Source organism: Poecilia reticulata, chromosome 17 (genome assembly GCF_904066995.2).
Source record: "Poecilia reticulata chromosome 17, P_reticulata-male-v2, whole genome shotgun sequence".
Lineage (NCBI taxonomy): Eukaryota > Metazoa > Chordata > Actinopteri > Cyprinodontiformes > Poeciliidae > Poecilia > Poecilia reticulata.
The window spans coordinates 22,767,886-22,785,360 of record NC_088846.1 but is presented as its reverse complement, the minus strand read 5'-3'; the positions used below and the strand labels follow the sequence as shown (position 1 = coordinate 22,785,360).

Genomic DNA, 17,475 nt, shown 5'->3' with positions numbered 1-17,475 from the left:
TTTAAAACATTTTGTTTATTGCAACCCATAAACAAAGAGTTGAAACAGCTATTGACAAAGAGAATCTCTCCAGAGGTCCTGTGCTTTTGCTGGAAGGCATTAATGTGTCTCTGGCTGTGAATAAGTTATGCATTCAACCTGCATTCCATCCCGCAGGTTCCCACTAATACTTTCCAAAGTAACGACGCCGTTCTGTTCACACTGTGATCGTCAGCAGGACTGAAAAGTATACCTGGCAAAGGTCAGTCAGAACTGGCGTAAACACAAAAAGGCCCTGTTTCACATCAAATCCGACTCAAAAATGGAATTAGGTGTCTAATATGTGAACAATGTCTGCTGGATCCAAGTGTCGTTGCTGCTTTTAGCAGGACAGAAACAAAGATTTGCTCTTTTCTCATGTGAGATTTCGGCGACAGAGGGATAGTAGCTGGGCTGGGGGGAGTGCATCGAGAAAAAAAATGTGCAAAGAGATTTTGATTTAAAAACCAGAAATGTGGGGGATCATTCAAGATTGTACTGCTCCCTGTTGCACTGTCAATGTGGTAAAATGGAAATAGAACGAAGAGAAAAAGCAGCAGAGCAAGGAGGAAGAGAGTGAATGAGAAAGTATGCATAAAAAGAGGGAGAAAGTGATTGAACAGGATTAATGTAAATAACTAAACACTCACATGAGGACCAGGCAGGCCTTGTTGCCCAGGAGGACCTGGCTCTCCTTGTGGACCCTTCACAGAATAAAACAATTCAGTTTATTTAATGTGGAGAACTCCTAACATTTCAGCAGCAGCCAAATAATGAAAGGATGAATTAAGAAGCATAACTCCTCGTGGGGTAAAGAACAAGATATCTTGTTCTGTCATTAGTGTTGATATTTGGGTTCAGTAGGGATCCATTATCAGAGGGCAAACACGCAGACAAAAACCGAAAATGTCCTTTTTCAAGCATGACATAGTGTTGGATTCAAACGTTCATAAAAGAACCGCAAAGAAGATGTCTATTCCAGCTGGTAGAGCTGAAAAACGTGCAAAGGAGAACTTCGAAGACACTCAAAGTCTTAGAGTAGTAAACTGACGGCTGGACATTTGCTTTTAGGACTGCAGCAAAATTCCCACTTCCATCAGTTAAAGAAAGCCGTCCAGGTCCAGATGAAGCTGGCAACCCCAGACCATGACACTGCCACCACCAATCAGTATGTGTACTTTATTCTGAAATGCTTTGCTAAGGACACATACCTTCCATAACATCATTTCTGTTGTCTTGTCAGTCCACAGAGTATTTTTACCAAAAGTCTTAAAGATAATCGAATAACTATCTCAAATTTTGCTCCTTCTGACTGATGCAAATTACAGTTTCTCATCTGTACTTGAATTTCTTTAGATCTGATGAATAATAAATAAATAAATGAATAAATAAATAAAATAGGCCAATTTTGTGTTGTCAAGCATGAGCTGTTAAGACATTTCCTTATTCTACACATTTGGATTCTGAAACTGGATTAATAAAATGCTTAGTTGCAATTAAATCCTGATCTTAAAAGGAGGAAATTACTTTTTTACAAAAGGTCAGATCTGTGTCTGACTTTATAGTTCTTTTACTTGAAACATGTAGGCATGACAAAGAAAAAAACTAAGAGATCTGTAAAACACCTGAAAATGTAATTTAATTGTAGTCAAAAAATTTTTTTTTATTGTAGACATTTTCGCCAAGAGAGGAAAGAAGTCAGTTATGTAAAAGGCAAATAAATCTCAAGTCTGGAGTCCAGTGATACACCTTGAATTTTAACTTGTAAAACATCCAGACTCCTGCTAGAAAGTAAAAGAGGAATAAGAATATCATCTCTGGATGACAATGACAATCAATATAAGAATGGCCTTTAAAAAAGATCCAAAAAGATTTGGAAAGTCCCAGCTGGATACCATACCTGAAACTGAGGGGGAAAATGAGGTCATCTGGAGTGGGCTGTGCACAGAACATTTTCATACTATCTGACAGATTTGGAGCGCTTTTGTAAAAAAATAAATAAATAAATAAAAAAGGGCCAAATATAGTGCAATCCAAAAATGACTGAATGCTGCAATAATATCAAAAGGTAATTTAGCAAAGAATTAGTTTAAGGGTGTTAAACCCTTATACCCCTACAATATTTATTTGATCTTTTAAGCTTTCAGTATTTTTCAACAGAGTTACTGACTTCATGTCATAACCAAGGTAGGAAAAGTTCAGAAATTACTTACTTTGGCTTAATGTTTTTTTCATAAAAAGCTGACATTTTATCTGGAGTCTGCAATTAAAATGTCAGGGTTTCATGTTCTTTAAAAATAACACTCTGGTTTTAAGATATTAAATGGTTTCAAGTCAGAAAGCTTAGCTCAGGATGAAGTCTTTAGTTGCTGGTGTCAAAATATGAGTAGAAGCTTGAACTCCAAGTCTTTGACCAAGCTGAATCTGAAGTCAGTAATCAGAAGTCACAACTCTGGTCTTAGTAATATGACTGAAGCACACATTGTTACATTTTAGTTTAAGTGACAAATACTAAGTACATTTAAGTCAATGGTAAATTTACCAAAATATAAACTGATGGAGGAAAATATGAAATAATGCTGCCACCAAGCTTTTTATTTTGCAGTAAGTAAAATGAGATTATGCAATTCATAAAGTGTATATCATATACAAATATGATATTAAGGTTCATACAATAATAGAAATATTTTTTTTAGCTATTTTTGCAATAAGCAGACATGCAATATTTTTAGATTAATACATTTATATTCAGTTTTCATTTGGGAACATTACCGTTGCCGAGCTGGTAATTTAAACCTTTAAAATGTCGAATTTGTAAATTTTATATTCTGTGAAAATCCCAGTAAATAAAGTGATGCATGCAAGCTAAGCCACTGAACAGACTTTTTGTTTACCCTCAAAATACAGTTAGAAAGTAAATTAAATAGGTTCTGCTGTCATCAACAGCTGAGTCATGGCCTCCTCCCTTGCATTGTTGCACTGGAGTTAAAGTTCACAGTCCTTCAGCAAAGTAAGCCTCACACAAACTAGATGCTTAGGTGGTCCTGCACAAAAAGTCTGACTCTCAACTCTCTTTTTAAACAAACACAACACACAAACACTTCTCACCATGTTTCCTTTGGGACCAGCTTGACCATCCAGTCCAGAAAGACCCTAAAGTGAACAGAATTAGTTGATGAAAATTGTTATTAAGAAAGAAGCAAATCATGCAGCATGGTATGACTCAGTTCAGAGCACAAACAAATCATATTTACAGGTTGTCCTGGAGGACCTGGGGACCCTCTGGGGCCAAGCAAACCTCTGGGGCCCTGTTTATAAAGAAAAAGAAACGATTTTTAAAAGCAAACAAACAAAAAACATCCACCTCAACACAAGTTATTAAATGCAACATTTTTTTTTAAAAAAAAGGTCAAGGTACTATAGAATAAACTAAAACTGCCTGGCACTGAATTTAAATGTTGCTCTTTGTGAAACACAAGCCCCCATGTGGTCATAGATGGACACTGCAGATGAAAAGATAGTATGAAAGTTGTTCCTCCTTGTAAAACATAAAGACATTCATTTAATGTCAGCTAAAGTATTTTGCTCTTTGTATTTTGCTGCTAGTGTGTGATGAAACATGGTGCAACCGTTTCTCTAAAAGGACTCTGCTAATTTGGGTACAAGAGGGAGCAAATTTCTCATGCTACCGTTCACGGACCATTTACGCAGCGCCTGGCTGCAGTGGAAACTTTCACACGGACATAAACAGACAAAAAAATAAATAAATAAAAATTCCAGTCCTATTTTTTGATCTCTTATGCAGAAACTGTTTATAGCAAGGTTGAGATTAGAGAGGCAGTGGTCCCTAAAGTAAAGAAGGTTGGCAAGGCCATGAATTTAAAAAAACAAAACTGAAAGGGACGAGAAGGTGACGTTCACCCTTTGATCTGAACTGATTAGGATTTTATGGATACAGGATTTTCACTAATTCAGCCCCTTTTAACAAAATACAAGGCCGTCCTGGAAGAAAATCTGATCACTGTTGCAAAAGTGAGACTGGGGTGGAGGTTCAGCTTCCAAACGGACGACACTAAACATACAGTAAGTGCTACAAAGGAATGATTTGGATTAAAGGATATTTTATGTGTTAGAATGGCCCAGTTAAAGTCCAGACCTAAATATATTCGATAATTATGACTAGATTTGGAAACTCAGATGAACGGGCAGAAGTCTGAGCTGCTTTGTGCGCAAAAATGGAAGAGACAAACCTTAAAAGATTTGGAGCAGTAAACGCAGGAAATGCAGTTCTACAAAATATTGACTCAGGTGGGCTGAATACAGAGGTGTCCCACACTTTTAAGATTATGATTTAGAAGATAAAAAATTTGCATAATAAAATGTGACACAGTTTAAAGAAAATTCCTATTTTCCCAAGGTTTTGTACTTTAAGCTCAATGACCCTGCCTCTAACTAAAACTATACTTACACTCTCTCCAGCCACTCCTCTCTGTCCAACATGGCCATCTTCACCCTTGGATTAAGCAGACATATTTTGGACTTTTAGCAATTTTATGGGTATTTGAAAGTGATACAAGACAGACGAAAAACTCACTCTTGGCCCGTCATCTCCTGGAGACCCTGGAGAACCAGTGGGGCCCTGTTCTCCCTGGAATAGATCACATAGGGAAAACATCAACAGAGATTACAAATGCTGCAATCAAAAGAGAATCTGCATGCTCGATTTGTGCGGCTGAGAAAAAAAAAAAGATTGTAGTTTAAAGCAAAAAAAATATGACGTTGGTCAGAAATGTGGAAAATTGAGGGTGTAAAAAGTACAACGAAAACAAGCAAAAACCGCCTTTAATCTAAAGTTGGCATGGTCACCACAATGGGCATGGACCCGCAATATATGGTTTTCACTATTCATAGAGCTCTATAAGGACCGGCCTACCTCTGTAATTATCTGGTATAGGACGAGGTTTAAAATCCCATCTAAAAATAACCGTCTGTGATCTTTGTGTCTCCGTTTGGTTTCTCTAAACTCAACATTCATCATTCGCCTCCTGGCCTGGTTAAACACTGCTTAGGTGGATCTGAAGCTGTCCCCACCTCTCTAAGTAGGTCAGATGGCCTAATGGCACACATGAGCTGAACATTCACATCACACCATGCTGATAAATCAGATGGCATTTCGACCCCAATCAGCTTTTTCATGCAACACATTCATCTTGATCAATGTTGATTTTAAGTAACACTAAGTTTTACTCCTTCGCACTTACCCTGTGTCCTTTCTCTCCAGGAAGACCGGGGAGGCCATCAAAACCTCTGTCACCCTGAAGTAAATAAAAGACATCTCAAGATGGTAAGTGTACCAGTTGTTAACAGGATGTGAATTTGTTTAATATTAACACTGAAAAAATGATAATTTAATGTTTTTCTTTAGGAAAACTGCGCATTACCTTTGCGCCTGACTCTCCTGGCATTCCTCGTGCACCGTCAGCTCCATTACGACCCTGGAGACACATACACATCATTTCAGTTTACTAGTTTATAGTTAAACTAGTAAACTGATTCCTCCAGACATAACTGGTGTAACTGCTCACTAAGAAACTATGAGGCTAGGATCATGGCTTTATGATGGTCACTCCAAAACTTAGATTTTGTTGTCCTGAAGCCACTTTACAGCTGATTTGGTGCTGTGCAAAGTCCTTAGTCCAGGTGGAAGTTCCATTTCTGCCTACGTTTTAACTTCTTGACTTATGTTTTCAGCTGCGACATCCATATTTCTACATAATGTTGTCAGGTTTACAAGCTTCCCCTTTCTCCTCAAAATGTAATAGTGGTCATTATGGCTAAACACATTAAATGTAATTTCATCAAACCGCATAACATCCATCCAACGTATCCAACAGTCACTGGGGAAACCACAGTACATGTCTCTAAAAATTAAGTGCATTTGTAAATTGTAATCTGGTATTTTCTTCTGTTGCTTTTGGAGAAATGGCTTCTTCCTCTCTGAGAAAACTTTCAGCCTATATCTATATGGGACTCAGTTCACCATGGATAATAACTCTCTAACGTTTTTCAGCCAGCATCATTACAAAGTATTTTGTTTTTGTTCTTGGTTTGATTTTTACACTTTTTGCAACAAAACAGATTAGATTCTGGGACACATAACCTTTTTCTTTGTATGTGATATGTAAGATCATGCTTGATCCTTTTTTTCATGATATATATATATATATATAAAAAAACAACAGAGCTTGTAAAGTGTTTTATTTTTAAATACATCCATAATTGAGACTTAGTTTGACTCAATGTTATAAAGTGCTTACAAAGCCATAATACCATCAATTGTACCTTCTCAATTATGCACATTAGAGAAAATGAACCACTCAATCAGTTTTATGTTTAAATCACTCTTACCCTTTTTCCTGCTTTCCCTGGTGAACCAGTTGGACCCTGAAGACCTCTTGGTCCCTGTACAGATTATGTAAATGTACAGTATTATTATTTGTTTTTAGAAACAGACAAACAGGAACAACATAGATGTTATCTAAAGTTCAAAAGTATTACTGTGAAAAAAACTCCCAAAGCTACTCCTCTCACCTGTGGTCCAGAGTCACCACTGTCACCTTTGAGTCCAGGAGCCCCAGGGGGTCCCTATGTAGAAGCAGAAAGAAGGCAATTTAAACAGATGATAGCTGTATCCCTGAGTCATATTTCCATGTGCACAAACTCTCTGGTGCAGAGGAACTGAAGGACTCTGGTAACGTCATTGTGCTGTCTGAGAAAGATACGACCAAACTAAATACGTGGATGACAATATTCATATTCATAATACAGGAATGTTCATATCCTTTCAAGCAATACTGTAAAATATTAGTTGTCACAAGAAAAGCATATTTCATAATAATGTGTCTTAATTTGCTAAGAGAGAGAAAGAGCCATCCAACAGCTAACAGGAAGGTTCAAAGGAGATTTCAAGCTCTTTCTGTCATGGAACATTTGAGTTCTGAACATGTTAACAGCCTTAGAAACCTGAGATGTTAAACTCATTTTAAAATGTCAACTCTATCATCCTTTGATCATAGTAAACATTTCACACTACTGCTCTCTCACACAGCAGCATGACGCCACAGTTGCCAGCAATATAAAATGTGTAGGGCCATGCCAAATTACAACATTAAGGTAAGGAAAACATATGCTGAATAATATTTTTATAATACTTTTTTATCTTAAGCTTTTCTAAAAACTGGATAACAAAAATTGGCCACAACATTTAGATTGGAGCGTCTTTACGCAGAAAACTAAATTCTCTGTAGCTTTTTATTCACGATTACGTAGTGAAATGACTTGATCTTCGGATATATCTAAATCACTGTATTTTTATCACATGCAGAACTGGTTAATGGCAACACGTCGATGGATGAAGGCACTCACCAAAAGTCCAGATCTTCCTGCCATCCCCATCGGCCCTGGTGGGCCTCTCATTGTTAGCTAACGACAAATCAAAATAAAGTACAGCCCATTAGTCATTAAGTAAGAACACACATATGTATACATACATACACATTGTGTATAAATGCTGAAAACCTGATACCCTGTAAATCAAAGATAAAGGCCCATTTGTTTAGAGATGACTTTGTAAAATTGTTTACTCCAATGATAATTTGTGAAGATTTTGATTTTTACATTTGAAAATTTTTATATCATGTATTTTATATCTGAATCTCCTAATTACTGAAATGCCTATGAATATGTATAAAACATAAAATGTAATAAATGAACTAAGACAATTCACCAAGTGTAAATAAAACTGCCAAACAGTTCTTGTTAAAGGTGAATTTGCAAAAACTGCTGATGGTGTTTAACCATGTAAGGTCATTCTTATAACTGCCCACAATTTAAAATAGAATAAAACTCTAAAATATAAAAAAAAACAAAGCTATTTGTAAGGATTTGCAACGTCATAAACCATCTTATAATAGCTCAATAAAACCACAGAAATATTCATTTCAGCCTCTCTGAGAGCCACATGTCTTGTTCACAGTTTACCACTTCAGCATTTTCTTCTGCTCATAGCTGACCACAGTGCGAGACAGCCAGAAATGTTGTCTGGCATTCATTTGTAGTGTGATGACACAATGACGTAAAAGACAGAAACCTATTCATGTCCCAATTTGTACATAACTGAACACCTGGACAGAACGAACAAATACGCGCTGCCTAGAAAGGTCAGAGAGAATAAATAGACACAGAAGTATGGAAAAGCATTTAATTTTCTATTTACCCACGCCAAACCGAATTGTTGGCATGACAAGTTGAGTACTGAAAGGTGACAAATGCCTTCTAACCATGAATAAACTCCGCCTTTGGGAGCCACTGAGCTCAGCGTACTTCTAAAGCTTTAAATATTCAGTGGTTGTGTGAGGCTTAATCACCTCCATGTGCGTGGCAATACATCACACCCAGATGAAAGCGCCCAAGTTCAACCTGTTTTCAACAGTGCTACGGTTGTCAGGACTGCTGAGCGGGTATGAGTATCTGCTGCGGCTTTGGGCACTTCTCAGCCTGACCAACCTGGGACCAAAGCATTGTTTGTATCCTGATTGGGACTTCTACAGTGCACTGCTCCTTTATGTACATGCTGATTTGAGTGTGTTAGCATTTAAACTAAAGAAACACTTTGGTGAAGAATATTATATGCAAGTTCAATCACAAATAGTTTCAGAAGGAAATATTTCCATTGATACTTACTTTAGCCTGAGATAGGATGGCCTGCGCCTGAGCTTCTTGGGCTGTTATCACAGGTCCCTTATGTGCCTCACCACCCGCACGGAACTGTAGGCCACAAGGAAAACAAAATTAAAAATAAATGGACTTGTCTTTGCTTTTACAGACTAGCATATCTAATAGTCACCCCCCATAGGAGGTAGTCTACTAAACCTGTTAACCCCACACCTTTCAAGCACAAGCAGCAACTCTCATAAATATGTGTCATTGGCTGAGCTTTTGAAAACCTCAGTTGCTGGTTCCACTCCATTGAACTGGCTGACATTTACAAGGCCAATGATTTGTTACCTAAAGAAAATAGGCTGCCATTGCTGGCCTACTGTTTCTGTAACGTGGTAAATTTACCCGCTGAGGTGAGTTCATGGGTTATTGACTACAATTAGACTCACGCAATATGTGAGAAAAAAAAAAAGACAACAAAAAGTACATAGAAAGCAGCGAGACTTACTGGTAGCATCAGAACGGTACCTGGAGGGCCCGGGACACCGTCTGAACCTGGAATACCAGGACGGCCAGGAGGACCCTGCACAGTGGAAATGAGAGAAAATCAAGACATTTCTAAAAAGGCACAGACAGAACATCTCAAACGGGACACGATATCCTGGAAGCATGAAATCATATTCATGGCTATACGAAAGAGTGCGATATTAAAAGTCGGTTTAAAGTTAACATCTGTGTGGGTAGTGCTATGCAACTGAGCAGTGCATGGTAATTATTTGTCAGGCCAGTTGACTGTGCTCTCACTCATCCCCATGTACCCAACAGCTACTTTATCAGGAACACCTTGTTAATACCACCTTGGACCCGCTTTTGACTTTATTTTGGTCCATACTTACCAGATCTTCCCGCAATATATCAAATTATATTTGCCACTGCAACACCAGTTTCTGCAACATTGCATTGGTAAAGAAGTGATTGAATGTAATATTTAGTAGGTTGTCTTTTTTCAGATATCAAGATTTCAAACTCTGTGTTCCAGTAATTCATTTGTCCCCTTGGAAGGTCCTGAGGACCCACATCTGCTAAAGTTCTTAGCAGAAAGTTCGGGGAGATCAGTAACGACATTGGGATGAGGATGATGGGAAAAAAAAAAAAAACATTAGTGAGGAAAATCAAATCAAAATCAACATTATGGTTGCTATTTTCAATAACAGTATGCCTCAAGGTTTTGGCGGATGATGCAAACATTAGCCTTAATGGGAAGTTAATTTTATTGTTCTGTTTAGTGCTTAGTTGAAAAATAATAAAATTTTAATCATCTAAAGAAATGTTGCCAGCATGAGAAAACTGGGTTAATAAGTTGTCTCAATAATAAACCTTAAAAAGTAAAAACTCGATAACAATGGTGGGATTATGCTGGCAGCAACCTTATTGTATGATCACTTGACTCTGGCTCCAAAAGTGAATCTATTCCCACAGAAACAAAAACGTTTAGAGCTCTGACAACAGTCTCTTTATAGCTTGATGCAAAATGAAACAAATGTTTCATTCTCTTCAGTGACAGCTGATTTTATCCTGTACATTCACGCCACATCCCAGAATGGCTCAGTTAGCGCCACTCATCACTTTGGGATGCGAGAACTCCAGAGCACGAATATGACACCCAAACGCTGAGTTTAGGGTTTCAAAACAATCCTCTTCACACTAAAGGGTGACATCAGCATGTCACATCTGTCTTTCATGTAAAGTCAGTGGTTGCCACATTATTTTAAAAGTAACACGTTCTCTGAAGTTAGCTACTTGAGGCACTCCCAGAATGTCTGTAACTAATGATATGGCTATCAATACAGAAGTTTAGATTTTTTACAAAGGAATCCGCAAAAGATTAAAAAATAAAAATAAAAAAAAATAAAAAATTCAAAACCGCTGCAAAACAATTACTTTTATATTGAATTACAATATCAAGATTTTGAATAAAGACATACACAAACATCAGAAATTAACAGAAGGCTTAAGGCAGGGCCTAATACTTAGAGAGAAACAACAATCTACTTAGCAGTCTCTCTTGTGCTGCAATCTCATCTTGGCTCTGATTGATGCCATGTGTTTCCATTCGCTTTTTTTCCCAGTGTCTGTGAATTTTCCCCATCCACAGTTGTGATCATGAGCACAGCGGCATCTAGCGTTAATGACGGCTGGAAGGGATGGGGTTTCTGAGTGCTTTGGGGAGCGAGGGCGGCATGCAGAAACTGCGTAAAGGAAAACCGCAGAGAGCACAGAAACCACTCAGCTCTAATGTCCCTGTCAGTCCGCAGCGATTTCGTCCCATGAGAGGAAATATAAGAGGGAGGACAGACTTTCTGGATGAACAAAAAGGATTTTTTTTTTTTTTATCACTCTGACTCAGTGAAACAATAAAACGTTTGTACTCGTGAAAGCTGTTGAATAAACTAGCAAATGGCCTATTTGTTCCGCAAGTTTCCTTTCAGAAAGAAAATAGCTTTTAACTGGCAGTTTTGGGTGAAGCAAAATCATGCTTTGTATCATCAAGTAAACCAAATATATGATTAGATTTAAATAGAGATGCAAAAAAAACAAAAAAGTAATTTCAGGAATTCTGCAAATTTCAAAGAAAACTTCTTCAGCAATTCCCACTGATCAGCAACACAGCTGATTTTTCCCCCAAACTTTCCATAAACTGATTGCATACCAAACTGCAGTATTTTTTCCAAGTCATTTTTGTGGTTTATCAGAATTTTCTTCACAGAACAGCAATTAATTTAAGTTAGGAATTTCATGAAAAACTGAAACATATTTCAGCCTGCAAATTACTATTTTAAGTAAAACGAAAAAGTACTGACAAGACAAAAATGTTAAGGCCTGAAGACTGCAGACTTGACAGTTGTTGAGCAGGCAGTCGTTGACGCGCTTCACAAGTGCAGCGAACCACAAAATGCTATTACTGAAGAACCTGGCTGTTCACAGAGTGACCCACAGAAACATTTTTCAAGGAAAGCTTAGTGGAAGGAAAAAGTGAGGCAGAAAAAGATTCCTATGCACCACAGATAGCCACCATGGGGGAGGGATTGTATTCTGAAGCCCCTTCAAGGCATCAGGGTAGATTCACAAGATTCACTGCAGCAGGATATTGGTTACAGGTGCGACATTACTCGTGTTAATCCAATCCTCAACCAGAGACGACATCAAAAGTGTCTCATCTGGGCCAAAACCTGAACGCCCTTTCAGACAAAAGTACACTTTTAATTTAATTTGTGATTAAAGCTTCGAGAGTCTTTCAGAAGAATAGGAAGGCACTCTTGAAGTCCACAAATAATTAAAGATTTGCTTTCAAATATTTCCACTCTCCATTAAAGCTAATTTGGAGACCGGACTGCTTGCTTCTAATGGTGTTTAATCTAGTTTCAAAACGTAGACATTTCCTTTACACCATCATAAAGAGATGGTGTAAAGTTTAAATTTATATACAGTTTATTGCAGCTGTGACTCAGAGCTCAGAGACTCAATAAACTGTAAAATGGAGTCCAGCACTCACTCACCCTCTCACCAGGATCTCCTGCAGTACCGGGGGGTCCTTGCAATCCTGGGTTACCAGGAACACCCTGAAAGCAGACGTGAATACATTTAGCATATTACCCCAAAACCACGGCTAACCAGCATTTCCAACACAGTCAGCCCACCAAAGCGCCACATGCAGAGGCCAACAGAGACAGAGGCAGAGCCATCATTTTGAAAGAAATAAGCCTCAAAAAAACGTAAGCCCCCCCACCCCCACCTCACCTCGAACCCCTCCACCCCTCATCTTTCCCCAACATGCACAGACTCACAGACATACACACTTCCATGCGCAAATACACATTTTGACAGTTTGTCTCAACTCAAGCTCCGCTGACAATCCGTGCTGACGTTCTTTCCATAAAAACATTTTTCCCTCTTTAGCTGTTCTCCATCTGTGAAAGGCAGACAGGAGTGTGGGAGAATGTGATACTCACTGCTGGGCCAGGGGCTCCTTGGGGTCCTTCTAAAAGCATCCCCTGCAAAAGGAAGAAAAAGAAGGAGGGAATACAGTAGCATTAATGGCAGCCAATAAATCAAGAGACAATTAAGAGTAAGGGGCATAGGAACTTTGCGTTCTTTTGGCTCAAGGCTAAAGAGTTTATTTGCTAAAGCCTCTGGACGGTAACAAAAACTGAAGCTATCTGATTTATTTGTTTAAACAAAAAGTGGTACAACTGCTATCACAGCCAATGCAAAACCATCTCAAGCCCTTCTTGGGGATTTGTACGTTTTTGTTACGTCTCACTATTGAGAATGATTGATAGGAGTAACACAGTCAGCTTGAATTCAGATGAAAATGAACTGAATTCAAAAAAATTTTTAAACTAAGTACGGAAAGCTTTATATTCCTGAGAAAAATCTGTCGAGGATTTGATTTCCTTTTATGGCCTTATATATCGTTGAGATGATTTAAAGCCCACAAACTTGAACTTTTGGCATCTCTCTTTCAATAAAAAATTAAGTTTGTGTCAACCATATTTTCCTAAAGAATCAACACAATTTCAGCTCAGTTTTTCAGCAAGTGTACAAAGTAAATTGTTTAAAGGACATTTTTTGTGATTTAAATTGGTGACAGGAATCTGCAACCAATTTTAAACTTGACTAGCCCTGACCTATGACTACAAATGTGTTAAACTCAAAATGTGATCAAATTCAGCTCAGCAAATGTTCCATACCTAATAGCAGACAGCTTGCGTAACTGCTATGGAATTTGTTAGTGAGGCAATATTTAAACTTCCCCTCTTTCACCATCAATGCCGTGCTTAAAATTAAGTTAAAGGAAGCAAAATAGGAGTAACAAGCTATTCAGAATAAACATGTTTACTGTGGAGGCAGTTTAGCTTTTCATTCAAGTGGTTACTTTTAAATAGATCTTTCTGCAATAAACAGGAAGGCTTAATGAAAAGTGCACGATTTTTCTGTTAAATCCTCTTAATGTGTAATGGGACCTGTGGAAATGTTGGAATCCTTTTGGAAAATGTCAGGATTTAGGTGAGGGTCTACATTATCTATTTTTAGCAATGCTTACTATAAACTTGTAAAGAGAGGTCAACAAAAAATATTCAAAGCTTAAAAAAGATCCGAAATCAGACACAGAACTGTGGATGCACAGCTACACTAAACTGCTAAGTGTTATTGTCAGACTTTATTAGGTGGTATGCGCTTTGTATTTACTTGGGATGGACTAGCTAACATTGAAGATAGAAATGTACCCAGAAGTTAATTGTCAAGTGTGTTTACCTTGTGGAAAAACTAAAATTATTTTTGACTTTGTAACAATTCCAAAAAATACAAATAAATACAAATAAATAAATAAATCTCCATAATGTAAAAATGAGAAAAATAATAGTCATAAATGTAATTAGTGTAACAAAACCATATTAATTAGAGACCTATGCCAATACTCCTAATTGTAAAATTAGTTCTTATGTGTAATATCTGGGGTTGTTTTATCTAACAAGGCAATGAAAGCCTTTGTTTCCACAATTCCAGAACAAACTTCCAGAGAACTGAAAAATCACCGAAACATTTTCAATCAAGCGTAAAATCCTACCTATTTAGAGTTGCTTTTCAACCATAATAAATGAAACATTGATCGACATTTTGATTTGTATGATGATGGTGATTACATCAAAATGTAATGTTTGTTCAAATGTTGACTGTATGGTGCTGTGTGTTTATAACTTTGCAATTTTGTGGTTTTGTTACATAAAGCACTTTGAACCGCCTTGCTGTTTTTGCTAAACAAATAAGTTTGATTGACTGGTTTCTTTCAGCATTATCTATCCATCAGTCTGCATTTAGTCTCCATGGAAACCAACTGCTGTGTGTGGCAGCAGCCAACATCACATTACTGCTTTTGGTATTAGCTCAGACATCAAACACAGCATCATTATATACAACAACAACATATCATGGAGCGTATTTAATCTTGAGCAGGCTGCATAAAGCTTTTATCCGTTCAGTCTATCACTTGTAGTTAAAGCTCTTACACAAAACACTTATATCTAATAAACACAAAGATGTCTCTTGGATAGTCCATTTTTTTCTACCTCCCATTGATGCAGATTAGATGTGGGTCTTGCTTTTTGCTCTGATCTGTAAATTATTATTGCACAGTCAAAAGCACACATTAATACGAAATAAATACATACTAAAAGTTAAAATGGTCTTGGGAAAGCGCTCCCTCATTGCACATTATTTTCATAGTTCTACAGTCATAAAATTCCCAGGGTGAAATATATCAGAGTCAGAAAAAGCCGCCAGCATTTTGTAATTATAAACAAAACCACAGCAGAGGCATTCCACCACAACTAACTTATGGCTTAAGTTCAGTGTTGTCTTCGACTTCAGAGCGACTCGTCCAATGTGTGTTAGCAGTGAGGACTGAGCAGCAAAAGCAGCACATCCCAGTGAGTTTTCATCAGCTGGTCTCACTGACAATCTTTTATTGCTACATTAGAACCTAGAGTTGCACAATCAGCGTAACATAAAACATGCTGATCATTGTGGCACTGCTGATGCCTCACTTTACCCACATTTGCCTCATTCATGCTTCCATGGTTTCCTCAGAGAACCCCAGATAATGTCAAATATCTGGCTTACAACCTATTGTGAAAGTGGCCATTTATGCTCATTCACACAAACCAAACTATTTATTTATTTTTTTTACATTTTTGTATGAAATGCATTCCTACCAGATAAAGTCCAGGTGGCTTCACCTGCCCAATCACATCCAGGTTTTGGCATGCTCACCAATGTTTTAACAGCTGTTTGAGTCATGCTGACTAAATGTGTATTGGACAGATTGCGCAAATTTGGGAAAATGCCGGCTAAAATTTTTTAAATTTGGCATTGGCTGAACTAATTGTGATGACTTTATTCTAGTGAATGCACCAGGTAAGGCAGTCAGACATGGGCTAGTGGACATGAGCAGATTCAAAGGAGATTTCCATCTGCAACAAGGATAACTTGTTTCACGTCATTTAAATCGGAGCGATTATAAACACAAATCATTTCTGACATCTATTTTTTGAACATAAACGTCACAAACTTGAACAAAAGCATGAAGATTTGAGATATACTTACAGGCTCAATGACTGCAGGTTCACCCTTCTCTCCTTTTTGTCCCAAGTAATTGTGTCCCCCACTCACCTGAAGATGTAGAACAAATAATATGAATCCTTAAAGCCATAATAACACAATCATATTTACAGCAAAAAAAAAAAAAGAAAAGTCTTTAATGGAGTTTAATAAGCAACACAGATTTTTTTTCTCCCTATTTGAAAAATGAATCTAAGTTCCTTAATTCTGGAGAAACTTGATACGTCTCTTTATTAGGCATCTATATATTCTGTACTTAAAAAAAAAAGCATATAAAAAAGAAGGACTCCAATTGTGCACAAATATAGGAGTTGCTACCTGACACCATACATACAAAGACTTCAGAAGAAAATAATTCATGAATGGACCACAGTTCTGAGCCCAAACCTTAACACAGTCAGAGCGCATGCAGGACAAAGAAAACTATTTTAATTTGTCCCACCTCAAAGCTCAGATAAAGACCATGTCACTTCCTGATTCTGCTAATTTGGATCTTCAGTGAATGAAAGAATAAACACCAGCTTAGCAGCTTTTCACAGAATGCAAAAAGCAGTTTCGGTGGAGACAAAGAAAAACCTGACAACTGCCAAGAACTGTGTCATTAGATAAAGCACACAGATTATCGCTGGAGTATCCAGGGAAAGACATGAGTCTGATAAATAACAGAGGCCTCTCGGTGGAAAGGTTACAAAGAGCATGCTAATTGCTGACAGGTGTTTATCTGGAAAAAACAAGAGCTGTATTTGTAGAAGCTTAAGTATATTTGAACTTCTGACTTGTGGGTGTAAAATGCTGAGCTTAAATCACTGAAAATGATAAATAACAGAAGCTGCACCTTAACCACCCTAACAAGTTAATAGAACATTGTTTGGTGACCAAGACTGACCAATTTTTAGTCTAAACATGTGATCTTTCTCCAGTCAGTGAACACACCATACTAAGCTCTACCAGACTATAAGAACATCACTTTTAGGTGTGGATGACTTTCTTAAGACTTGAAGCTTTCAGTATTAGGTAGGTTTTTAAGAATAGATTCAAAGGAAACGTAGACATGAAATATGAAACTGAATTTTTATGAATACGAGTCACTCAGGCTGTAAAAGTGAGAGGAAGCCAGACTTTTAGAAGCAGGTGTGTGAACTCAATTTTAGTTTTAGGTTTTTTTTTTTTTTCAAAATTGTATGTCACTAGTGGCTTTTTCCAACAGAAAGACATGCAGAAAAGGTCTCACGCTCAGAAACCAAACCCATGATAGTCGTGTTTAGCCTCTGTATACTCCAGCGGCACAACATGCACAGACTCTAAAGCCTTATTTTTGTCACATTCATGCAGGTCCTGTTCAACATTTTAATCAAACCGATAAAAATAGGAAACAACCAAACATAGAACCACACATGTCTGTTGCCGATTCTGCCCTGACGGATGGTTTAATTTCACAAATTAATGTACACACAACCTTGCTGTGTACAATATTATTGTTTTTTGTTCTTTTTTTCTGGTTTTTATGGAAAACCAAAATCAATAGCTTTTTTTACATGTGAAAAATATTCGGACTGAAGC

General features: G+C 37.5%; 1 protein-coding gene across 1 annotated transcript in view; it reads right to left on the bottom strand.

Moving 5' to 3' along the window:
* Window positions 1-17,475, bottom strand: part of col11a1b (collagen, type XI, alpha 1b) — a 98,230-nt gene that overhangs the window by 46,786 nt on the left and 33,969 nt on the right. Inside the window, exons 9-23 of the mRNA XM_008434369.3 lie at window positions 15,901-15,966; window positions 12,747-12,788; window positions 12,294-12,356; window positions 9,245-9,319; window positions 8,761-8,844; window positions 7,444-7,500; window positions 6,610-6,663; window positions 6,427-6,480; window positions 5,460-5,513; window positions 5,280-5,333; window positions 4,613-4,666; window positions 4,487-4,531; window positions 3,273-3,326; window positions 3,127-3,171; window positions 669-722 (exon numbers count right to left, since the gene is read on the bottom strand). Coding sequence (XP_008432591.1) covers window positions 669-722; window positions 3,127-3,171; window positions 3,273-3,326; window positions 4,487-4,531; window positions 4,613-4,666; window positions 5,280-5,333; window positions 5,460-5,513; window positions 6,427-6,480; window positions 6,610-6,663; window positions 7,444-7,500; window positions 8,761-8,844; window positions 9,245-9,319; window positions 12,294-12,356; window positions 12,747-12,788; window positions 15,901-15,966 — 855 coding nt within the window. The remainder of the gene's footprint in view (window positions 1-668; window positions 723-3,126; window positions 3,172-3,272; window positions 3,327-4,486; window positions 4,532-4,612; window positions 4,667-5,279; window positions 5,334-5,459; window positions 5,514-6,426; window positions 6,481-6,609; window positions 6,664-7,443; window positions 7,501-8,760; window positions 8,845-9,244; window positions 9,320-12,293; window positions 12,357-12,746; window positions 12,789-15,900; window positions 15,967-17,475) is intronic.